Source organism: Eriocheir sinensis, chromosome 24, assembly GCF_024679095.1.
Source record: "Eriocheir sinensis breed Jianghai 21 chromosome 24, ASM2467909v1, whole genome shotgun sequence".
Lineage (NCBI taxonomy): Eukaryota > Metazoa > Arthropoda > Malacostraca > Decapoda > Varunidae > Eriocheir > Eriocheir sinensis.
In genome coordinates this window covers 1,596,515-1,608,578 of record NC_066532.1, presented here as the reverse complement: position 1 = coordinate 1,608,578, position 12,064 = coordinate 1,596,515, and the positions used below count along the sequence as shown (strand labels likewise).

The 12,064-nt window shown below is 41.6% G+C and overlaps 1 protein-coding gene across 11 annotated transcripts in view; it reads right to left on the bottom strand.

Annotated features, from left to right (window-relative positions):
- The window catches only part of LOC127002705 (1-phosphatidylinositol 4,5-bisphosphate phosphodiesterase classes I and II-like), a 148,313-nt gene that overhangs the window by 33,229 nt on the left and 103,020 nt on the right, over window positions 1–12,064 (bottom strand). For 7 of the 11 annotated variants that reach the window (XM_050868780.1, XM_050868789.1, XM_050868781.1 and 4 more), the window contains exons 9-12: window positions 11,809–11,960; window positions 10,720–10,884; window positions 10,152–10,404; window positions 6,195–6,221 (exon numbers count right to left, since the gene is read on the bottom strand). In XM_050868780.1, the coding sequence (XP_050724737.1) occupies window positions 6,195–6,221; window positions 10,152–10,404; window positions 10,720–10,884; window positions 11,809–11,960 (597 nt within the window). The remainder of the gene's footprint in view (window positions 1–6,194; window positions 6,222–10,151; window positions 10,405–10,719; window positions 10,885–11,808; window positions 11,961–12,064) is intronic. The other 4 variants (XM_050868785.1, XM_050868786.1, XM_050868787.1 and 1 more) reach the window with 1 other exon arrangement.

Genomic DNA, 12,064 nt, shown 5'->3' with positions numbered 1-12,064 from the left:
AGGATTTTTTTTCTCTTCCACAACAGACTAAACAATCTTCTACTTAACATTCTCAGTGAACACTCGCGGTGCCAACACATGGATGGTGAGGGGTTAGGTTGGGGAGAGGAGGAAGGCGCAGTGATGGGGAGGGAAGGGGATGGAGAGGGAGGGGCGTAACATTAACATAACACCACTTGAGGGTAAAGCTGCTGCCAGTGTCACCAGGGTCAGGGCAGAAAACAAGCAACTGCCCGGCCACACATGCGCTACGAGACACCTCCAGCGCCAGGCCTGAGAGACGGACATTTGGCAGCAACTTCACGTCTCGGCGAGTGCGGGAGACTTGGTAGTGTTGGGCTGCATGGCGAAGGGGTACGGATGCAGTCAGGAGGAGATATTTAGTGGCGCTCGGAAAGTCCAACCAGCCCCATTCACGTGTTATCAGGTTGTATTATATCAACCCGGTAGCAGCGGGGATCATGTTTCTTAATGGTCCCTCTAAGCGAGAAAAATGAGAAAAAATCACCCCTCACACAAACCATTTCATAATACATATCAAAGCGTTTGTGATCAGATTATGTATCATCTTTTTTGGGGGGGTTTATATCATGGCAGAAATTTGGCCCATCGCTGCTACATGGTAAAGCCACAAATTTGGCCCGTCGCTGCTATACGGTAAAGCCACAAATTTGGCCCGTCGCTGCTACCGGGTTAACGAGGAAATTATAGGAAGGACAGTCGAACCTCAATATCCGCATGGCTAGGTAACAGACACACCCATTGAAGCTGAGGATGCACGGATATCTGCTGACCGACACCTCACCTCTCGCCCTGAAATTGACCTCTCTTTTTGCCACTCTTTACTTATGTCGATTATGGGAGCGGTGAGTAGTGGGCTTTTTTTCTACACTCTGTTTGTTGCCCTTGAGCCATCTCCTTTGTTGTAAAAAAGAAAAAAAAAAAGTATACTTATAGCAGCCATTAGTGAGGTTACTGCAAGAATGAAGGTGCGTAGGGTGGAAGAAGAGTGCACGGTGGGTTTTGACTGGCTACGAAAGTGCTCAAGAAAACCTGTGAATACCCAAATCTTTAACTTAATACTCATGGGCCACCCCGCGGATATTGAATTCCGTGGGCGTCAGATAAGTGGACGTTAAGGTTTGACTGTACTCCATCTGGGTGAGATAGTTAGCGTGATCTCCTAGTTAACATAATACACGGTGAGATAATAAGTGTGGCTGGTGGGACATTTCTGAGCACCACCAATGAAGTGCTGGATCGTTCCTGTCAGTCGTGTAATATGAGCTTCACCCTTTGATGTAAATAAAACAAAATAAATAAATAAATAAATAAATAAAAATAAAAAAAACCTCGGCATCTATCTCTCCACAGACTGACATGGATTTTCTTGCACTCCACTAACAGGTACAGCTTCCTCAACATCTATACAGTACACTAAACGGGTCTGCTGGAAGGTCTCACTCACTCTCTCGTGTTGAACCAGAAAACATCGCCACTAACACATAGCAACACAAGTCATCGCAGGAGGCAGTTACGGGTGTGGAATACGGAGTTGGGGGTTTAGAGGAGCCGAGAAATCTTACGGTCTATGTTAACTGTCTCGGGGCTCACACACGCACGCACGCACGCAAATTCGATAAGGCTTTCATAGAGGTTGTGTTGGTAGTTCCATGGTTAGGTTTGAAGGTCGTGATTGGCTAGTTAAAAAAGATTGGCCATGGTTATATTCTTGGAGCTCACACACGCATGCGCATTCGATAAGGCTTTCATTGAAGTTGTGTTAGTACTCCCACGGTTAGGTTTGAAGGTCATGATTGGCTAGTTAAAAAAGATTGGCCATGGTTATAATTTCTCATCATCGCCATTAGAGAGAAATGTGAAAATCTACGCTAGATTAACCCGGTAGCTGCGGGGATCATGTTTCTTAATGGTCCCTCTAAGCGAGAAAAATGAGAAAAAATTATTACTCACACAAACCATTTCATAATATATATATCAAAGCATTTGTGATCAGTTTATGCATCATTTATTTTAGGGGGTTTATATCATGGCTAAAATTTGGTCCGTCGCTGCTACATGGTAAAGCCACAAATTTGGCCCGTCGCTGGTACACAGTAAAGCCACAAATTTGGCCCGTCGCTGGTACATGGTAAAGCCACAAATTTGGCCTGTCGCTGGTACATGGTAAAGCCACAAATTTGGCCCGTCGCTGGTACATGGTAAAGCCACAAATTTGGCCTGTCGCTGGTACACAGTAAAGCCACAAATTTGGCCCGTCGCTGGTACATGGTAAAGCCACAAATTTGGCCCGTCGCTGGTACACAGTAAAGCCACAAATTTGGCCCGTCGCTGGTACACAGTAAAGCCACAAATTTGGCCCGTCGCTGGTAGGCTACACGGTAAAGCCACAAATTTGGCCTGTCGCTGGTACCGGGTTAAACAGCTTCAAGTGCAGAAATATCCATTAGTGTTTAGTTACTATCCACCACGAGAACACCTCCGTAAGACAGCTCAAGAAATGCAATGCCGAGCCACCTACAAATGCCTCCACGGATGAGTTGTGTTCTATTAACAGTTGAAGGCGTGATGCTGGGCAGGGCTGACACAGAGAGTGGGAGGCCCGCAGAATGGACACGAATGCCCCCTGTCAAGAATAGGTCAAGTAACGCACACCACCCGCGTCCAGGGGTCACATTCTCAAACCTTTCGGTGCCTGAACACACAATTTGACAAGGCTTTTATGGGAGTTTAAGGCATTTCCAACCATAGTTCAATGACCCGGGTAGTAGTCTGACACTTTTTCTGTACCATGAACCTAAGAAAACAGATTTGATGAGGCTTTCATGGGAGTTGTGGGCATTTCCAGGTGTAGTTTAATGACCCGGGTAGTAGTCTGACCCTTCTTCTGTACCGTGAACCTAAAACAACACTCATGAGAATCCAATTAATCTCCTTTTTGACCTTTGAAAATAGTTGATGTGCGAGGTGGAGGCGCCCGCCAGAGTGTGTGTGGACGCCACGTGGGTGTACAGAGACCTGGGGCCATATTCTTAAAACATTTCGGCGCCCAACCACACATATTTGACACGGTTTTCGTACGAGTTTGGGGCATTTTCAGGGGTTGTTTAATGACCCGGGTGGTAGTTTGACCCTTCCTCTGTACCATGCACCTACAAAATCCTCATGAGAACCCGAATGATCTTCTTTTTGGCCTTTGAAAATAGTTGGTGTGAGAGGCGGCAGGGTCTGAGAATACCGACCCTGGTGAGAGTTAACGCAATGCCGGGCGCTGCGTCAGGCTGGGCGAGGCAGTGACTGATGGAGTGATAGCGAAAGTATGTATGTATGAGCCACGGTAACGGCCACGCTATATTTGAATGACTTTTACTTTAATTAGGTTAGGTTAGGTTAGCTTAGGTTAGGTTAGGTTGAGTCATTTAGAGTAATTGTCAGGTTAGGTTAGGTTAGGTTGTCAGGTTTAGTTGGTTAATGTTTCAGGAGGTAAAGTATTAGAAATTACTTTTATTTTACTTTTTAGAAGGTAAATTACTAGAAATCGCTACTGCCTGACTTTTGCGGAAGCGAGATTACGAAGAATTACTTTTCCTTTACGTTTCAAAAGGAAAATGCTATGAATAATTTTTGCTTTATTTTTCAGACGGTAAATTACTAAGAATCACCTTTATTTCACATTTTCAAAAGGTAACTCACTAAGAATTCAGTGAACAAAGGAATATTTACATCTCAAAATAGGGAAGTTTGTCAGGCCCTTTTTAACCCGGTAGCTGCAGGGATCATGTCTCTTAATGGTCCCTCTAAGCGAGAAAAATGAGAAAAAATCATCACTCACACAAACCATTTCATAATATATATCAACGCATTTGTGATCAGTTTATGCATCATCTATTTAGGGGGGTTTATATCATGGCAAAAATTTGGCCCGTCGCTGCTACACGGTAAGGCCACAAATTTTGCACATCACTGGTACACGGTAAAGCCACAAATTTTGCCCGTCGCTGGTACACGGTAAAGCCACAAATTTTGCCCGTCGCTGGTACACGGAAAAGCCACAAATTTTGCCCGTCGCTGGTACACGGTAAAGCCACAAATTTTGCCCGTCGCTGGTACACAGAAAAGCCACAAATTTTGCCCATCGCTGGTACACGGTAAAGTCACAAATTTTGCCCGTCGCTGCTACCGGATTAAGAATTACGGCGCCTTTACTTCACTCTCTCAGAAGGTGTTACAACAAATTTAATTAAGAGAAAAATTAAGTCCTTTGTTCTTTTAATGCTCCCGCCAGGCCCGTGTGTGTGCATAGCTCCGGTCGCTGCCAGGCACACTCGGGAGCACCGTTGCCAGATTGTCGTACTCAGAGCATAGTATTTACCGGTTTTTGACGCCTAGCCATTACCAAGAAACATTAGGAATTAACTATTTTAACGATAACTATAAGTGAATCTCCTTATTTGGGTCCACGAGACAGTTTTTGGGTCGGAAGTCGGTAAATATAAGCGGCTGAGTACGGCAATCTGGCAACGTTGCTCAGGAGTCTACAGGAGCGGTGCCGTCGCCATGCCACCAGTGCCTGCGTGTCCCCAGCCTGACGGTGCCTCCGGAGCAGTGCCTGGTGGTGAACACAGTACTTATGGCTACAGGATACGGAGTTAGGGAGTGTCCGCCAATCTGAACGCACCTTCCCAATCAGTACTCATGGCAGGAACACGCGAGGGGTGTCTCAAATGATGCAGGAATTTGGTGGATATACAAAGTTGTACCACTGGTCTCTCCTGCTTTGCGATGGGTCATTCTACGCTATTTTGATTTGTTTATCTTTGCTGTCTCTTAAGATCCATTTCACTTGCTTAACCCGGTAGCAGCGACGGGCCAAATTTGTGGCTTTACCGTGTACCAGCGACGGGCCAAATTTTTGCCATGATGATCAGTTTATGCATCCTCTATTTTGGGGGGTTATGTCTATTCACAAATTTGGCCCATCGCTGATATACAATAAAGTCACAAATTTGGCCCGTCGCTGATATACAGTAAAGCCACAAATTTGGCCTGTCACTGGAATACGGTAAAGCCACAAATTTGGCCCCTCGCTGGTACACGGTAAAGGCACAAATTTGGCCCGTTGCTGGTACATGGTAAAGCCACAAATTTGGCCCGTCGCTGCTACCAGGTTAACCCCAAGAGCAGCTATGTCTACTGCACCCATGAAAGCTGAATCAGAGTATAAAAATAAACAATCGCCCCAAAAACATTGATAAACATTCCACTTTTTGACATTTCATTACATTGCTCCAGTTTTCCCAGGGCAGCATTTCCTTCTTGTGAATACTGATAGGGGAAGCGAGTACTGAGTGGCCCACGCACACCCTGCCTGTACACGGTGCCAGAGAGGAAAGGTTGTTGTTGACGGCTTCATGCATTACAGCTACATGTTTACACAGCGCGGCAGAAGTCCGGTGATCTGAGTGACTGACGCCCTGGTCCATAATTCCTGATGAGCCTGAATGCTTGAAGGTGTGGTTGTAAAATGAATGACGTAATTGATATGTGATGAAGAGTGAATAAAACCAGCAGACAATGATGAGGCTTAAAAGGAGAACAAGAAGTGAAGGTCGGAAATCATCACAAAATACATAAATATCAATTGAATACGTAATGGAAAAAAAATAATAAAAACACAAGAAGAAAAAAAAAGGATAATGATTTAGGAATAGGTGGGAAATAATCATAAAATACATAAATATCAATGGAATACATAATGAAAAAAAAGGAAAAAAACACAAGAAGAAAAAAAAGGATAATTGAATACGCAATGAAAAAAAAAAAGATAAAAAAAAGATGATTTAAGAATAGAATAGATTACCAATAAAAACAACAGGCACGGACGGGTTTTCTGTCACCCAGTTCACGAGACTTCCGCCGCAGTTTACAGGATAGAGGGGGAGAGCGAGCACCCAATCTGCTGCTGCTGCTGTTACAATACGGTCAGAGAGAGGATGCATTCTGACACCCTTGCAGAAAAATGATAATAATGCTCCATAAATATACATAGAGAGACCACAATGGCTGACATCGCCACTCTTGCATAACACCTCACAGCACTGTCATGCTCCCAACGGTGTGACGGAACATGTATATACAGGGTGACACGGTACACCAACCACAGCGATCCTTACCTATCAGCCTGGCCAGGTGGGGAAAGGCTGGGCCGAGAATGACAAGTGCGTTAGCCGAGGAACCCAAAAGATGTACATGGCAGAGTATATATAATCATGTTAGTTAGTGAAATTGTTAAGAGCATGTAAGTTAGAGGAATATCAGGGGCTAAATTATACATATCAGGAACTAAATCATACATGGCAGAATATATATAATCATGTTAGTTAGTTTGTGGAATTGTTAAGAGCATGTAAGTTAGAGGAATACCAGGGGCTATATACTCCACAAATTGTCATGTTAAGAGATTACGTTAGCCAAGGAAATAAGAAAAGATACATGGCAGGATATATATATAATCATGTTAGTTATTTTGTGAAATTGTTAATATGAGCAAGTTAGTGGAATATAATTGGCTAAATACTCCACAAATTGTAATGTTGAGAAAGTGCGTTAGCCGAGAAAATCCAAAAAGATATGCATGGCAGAATTTATATCATCATGTTAGTTTGTGAAATTGTTAATAAGAGTAAGTAAGTTAGAGGAATACCAGAGGCTTAAACACTCCACAAATTGTCATGTTAAGAAAGTATATTGTTAATTTTAGTAGTTTTAGTGGAGAGGTTATGGTGTTTAACTGTCTTGTTCTGGTTCGGAAGTGGATTGAATGTTGGCATGTTGAGAATTCTAGATTGCGTGAACTTTCAACTCTCAATTCCGAACCAGAAAAAGACATTTAAACTCTATCATTTCTCAGTCATGTTAAGTTATGCAGTTAAGTTAGTATTGAAATGTTGGCATGTTGAGAAGTCCTGATTGCGTGAACTGTCATCTCTCAATTCTGAACTAGAACAAGACATTAAAACTCTTATCATTTCTCAGTCATGTTAAGTTATGCAGTTCAGTTAGTATTGGCAGACCAGGAATGAAGGAAAACTGAGAACAAGACACACGGCAAATATGATGATGTTGGTTAGTTTTAAAATTATCGATAGTGTGAAAGTAAAGCAAAAAACAGGAAACACATACTCCACAATTGATCATAACAGTTAGACAGTGACGTTATTAAAGGGGAAATAGTGAAGGATGATACACGGCAAAATATGATCATGTTGGTTAGTCGTAAAATTATTTGTGGAGAGAAAGTAAAGGAAAAAACAGGAAATACGTATATACTCCACAATTGATCATAACAGTTAGACAGTGACGTTATTAATGGAAAAATAGTGACGGAAAACCAAGAATGTGATACGTGCCAAAATGTGATCATGTTCGTTAGTCGTAAAATTATCGATCGAGTGAAAGAGAAGGAAAAAAACAGGAGTCATATTATAGAAGAGAAAATTATCCAGTTAGTTATACAGTGAAGTCATTAATATTACTCATGAATGTAACCTATGAATGCTGGAATAAAAATGACATGTTAGCCGAGGGAACCGGGAACAAGATATGATATGAACCACGCATAATTATGTCATATCGTCCCGTAGAAACTTGAAGAAGAAAGTTGCTAAGGAAGGAAGGAAGGAAGAGAAAAAAGAATAAAACAAAGAGGAAAAGGAAGGAAGGAAGGAAGGAAGGAAGACAGAAAGAAGGAAATAAGAAAGGAAGGAAGGAAGAGAAAAAAGAATAAAACAATGAGGAAAAGGAAGGAAGGAAAATAGAAAGAAAAGAAGAAAGGAAGGAAAGAAGGAAGGAAGAGAAAAAAAAACAAAGAGGGAAAGGAAGAAAGAAACAGAAAGAAAGAAAGAAGAAAATAAGGAAGGAAGAAAGGAAGAAAAAAAGGAAAAGAAAGGAAAAAAGACAAAGAAAGAAGAAAATAAGAAATGAAGGAAGAGAGAAAAGAATAAAACAGAAAGAAAGGAAGAAAGAAAGAAAGAAAGAAGGAAATAAGAAAAGGAGAAAAGAAAGGAAGAAAGGATGAAAAAACACACACTGGGAGAGGTCAAACACTACAGCAGGAGAATCACTCACTCTCTGTAGACACTCAAATCCTAACTAAGAGAATCAGACCCTCTTAACACACACACCAATCCTCCTTGAGAAACACCATGCTATTCAAATCCCTTCCGCAAGAGTTAACCAGCGTCTTCATTCTCTCATCCCTTCTGACGGTAAAATCTGGAACGGACTTAATTCTTCCATCTGTATTTCCTCCTGCCTATGACTTTAACGCTCTCATGAAGGGATCGAGTATTAAGTCACTTCTCCACGTGGAATTGAGCATCTTTTGTGGACTCGTTCTTTTTTTTTCTTTTGCCAGAGAAGTGCTTTTTTTTTTTCCCCATGAGCTGCCTCCCCCACTTTTTTTTTTTTTTTTTTTTACAGTAAACTGAGTAAAGGGAAGCAGCTTACAGTAAAGAAAATAAAAATTAAAACAAAAAAAAGTCTGTCTGCTGTAAAAACAAAACAGGAAAGTTAACGAAAAAAGCCTTGCTGTAAAAAAAAGATCTCTCTTCTGGCAAAAACCTAAATCAAAACTTATTAAAAAAAGAAAAATGCTTGTCAAATCATCCGTCAGAAACTTGAAACCGAGAAACATTAGTCAAATCTTCTGACAGAGACTTGGAACCGAGAAACTTTAGTCAAATCTTCTGACAGAGACTTGGAGCTGAGAAACTTTAGTCAAATCTTCTGACAGAGACTTGGAGCTGAGAAACTTTAGTCAAATCTTCTGACAGAGACTTGGAGATGAGAAACTTTAGTCAAATCTTCTGACAGAGACTTGGAGCTGAGAATCTTTAGTCAAATCTTCTGACAGAGACTTGGAGCTGAGAAACTTTAGTAAAATCTTCTGACAGACTTGGAACCGAGAAACTTTAGTCAAATCTTCTGACAGAGACTTGGAGCTGAGAAACTTTAGTCAAATCTTCCGACAGAGACTTGGAGCTGAGAAACTTTAGTCAAATCTTCCAACAGAGACTTGGAGCTGAGAAACTTTAGTCAAATCTTCCGACAGAGACTTGGAGCTGAGAAACTTTAGTCAAATCTTCCGACAGAGACTTGGAGCCGAGAAACTTTAGTCAAATCTTCTGACAGAGACTTGGAGCCGAGAAACTTTAGTCAAATCTTCTGACAGACTTGGAGCTGAGAAACTTTAGTCAAATCTTCTGACAGAGACTTGGAGCCGAGAAACTTTAGTCAAATCTTCTGACAGAGACTTGGAGCCGAGAAACTTTAGTCAAATCTTCTGACAGAGACTTGGAGCCGAGAAACTTTAGTCAAATCTTCTGACAGAGACTTGGAACCGAGAAACTTTAGTCAAATCTTCCAACAGAGACTTGGAGCCGAGAAACTTTAGTCAAATCTTCTGACAGAGACTTGGAGCTGAGAAACTTTAGTCAAATCTTCTGACAGAGACTTGGAGCCGAGAAACTTTAGTCAAATCTTCCGACAGAGACTTGGAGCCGAGAAACTTTAGTCAAATCTTCCGACAGAGGAGAAACTTTAGCAAAAAATTTTAAGACACTTGAAACTTTAGTAAAATTGTCCAACACTAACAGTAAAGTCCGCTGTAAACAATGACAACAAAAGGAAACAATAAAGTTCAGTGTAAAAAAAAAAAAAAAGGAAAGTCCACAGTAAACAAACAAAAAACAAAAACAAAAAACAAAAAAAATAATAAAAAAATACAGTAAAGTCTGCTGTAAACAAACAAACACAAAAAAAGTAAAGTTCACTGTAAAAAAAATAAAATAAATAAAAAAACAGTAAAGTCCGCTGAACAACAAACAAACAAAAAATAAATAAATAAATAAATAAAGTCCGCTGTAAACAAAAACAACAACAGAAAACAATAAAGTCCACTGAAAACCCCCCCCAGAAAAGTCTGCTGTAAACAAACAAACAAACAAAAAACAAACAAGCTGTAAAGTCCGCTGTAAACACTAAACAAACAAACAAAAAAAAAAAATTTATATATCGCTAAGAAAAACACACACACACACAAAAAAAACAGGAACCCCAAGGACACTCACCGTTGGCTACCTCGTTCTCTTCCTCGGAGGACTCCCGGGACCCCTCCTTCTCCATGATGGGCCTCGGGATCTCTCCGTTGCCCTGCATCTCGAGCGGCCGCTGTTCCCGGGTCTGGTTGAGGTCGACGTGGAACTGCGAGTGACTGGACTGTGTGTTGACGCGGGGGTGGTGGATGCGATGTTTCTTCTTGTTCTTGATGATGATTTTGCGCTTGAGGCTCGACGGACTTGGCAGAGGCACCCCCGGCTCCAGCTAGAAGAGAAAGATTGTGTTAGTATTAGTATCAGGAGCTCTGATTGTAGTTGAAGAGGAGGGTATCAGGACACCTCTCCTCCCGAAATTGACCTATCTTTCGGCCACTCCTCTAAATTTCATAATATATATCAACGCATTTGTGATCAGTTTATGCATCATCTATTTTGGGGGGTTTATATCATGGCAAAAATTTGGCCCGTCGCTGGTAAACGGCAAAGCCACAAATTTGATCCGTCGCTGCTACTGGGTTAAATACAAGCAGTTCACAAACACGCATAACACCCAACAACCCCAAACAGAGGACACACTCACAGTATAATTCTCTAGGGGACTGTCGAGCAGCATGTCGCCGAAGAACTCCCTGCAGTAGCCAGCGATCTTGGCCTGCTGTCTCGGGTTGCAATGGTTCTCGAAGGACAGGACGACCGGCCACTCCGAGGTCTTGAAGGCGGACTCTGCGATGCTCTCTATCACCTCCTGCGTGTGGGGGGAAGGAGAGAGACGTGAGAGTGGTATGAAAGTGAGGTGGTCCGATGTGATATGGATGTGAATGTGATGTGTTAGTGATGTGGTATAAATTAGAGGTGATGTGAAAATGTGATATGTGATAATGATGTGAAGATGATCTGAGGGTGAGGTGAAGGTGAGATGAAAGAAAAAAGTATTGGAAATTGATTCTAAATACACCCCTTCCCCCCCCCCCAAAAAAAAAAAAAAAAAAATAAATAAATAAATAAATAAATAAATAAAAAAAAAAAAAAAAACGACCTCGGCACTGATTTCTGCCACCAGCGTGAATTTATTTATTTTTTCTTACAGTAGAGGAAACAGTTTAAGGGCAAAAATAAAAAGGAAACAAAAATGAAAAAAAAAAGCCCGCTACTATATTACTGTATAAGAAATTTGACCCCTAAGAAAACACCAGCCGACCTTGACTCTGATTTTTGGCACCAGCGTGAATTATGCCAAACAAGCAAGCCCTTCAAAACAACAACAACAACAATGACAACAACAACATCTGACCTTGACGCTCCTATCCGACACAAGCGTGAATTATATCTGAAACAAACTCCTTAAAAAAAAAAAAAAAAAAAAAAAAAAAAAAAAAAAAAAAAAAAAAACAGTTGACCCCTTAAAAGAAATAAATGGTAACTAAAAAAGACATCTGACCTAGCTTGGAAAAAAAAAAATCTGAAACAGCCCCTAAAACAAACACACACACACACACACAGAAAAAAAAGGAACATTTGACCCCTAAAAATAAATAAATAACTAAAAAAAGACATCTGACCTTGCATGAAAAAAACATACATCTGAAACAACCCCCTAACACACACACACACACACACACACACACACACACACACACACACACAAAAGGTAAATAAAAAAAGACCTGACCTTTGCACTGATTTCCGGCACCAGCGTGAAGCCGTGCACGATGACAGGCTCCTCCAGGCGGCCGTTCCAGAAGTCCAGCTCCACGCAGCGGCAGCCGGCCAGGAGACACTGACGGTACATCTCCACTGAGGACTTGCCGGTGAACTGGTGGCCTGGGGGGCGGAGAGGTGGAGTTGAGGGTGTGGACTGGTGATGTGAGGTTGAGGGTGTGAACTGGTTGAGTAATGTAGCTTTTGGGGGAGACAGTGGCTATTTA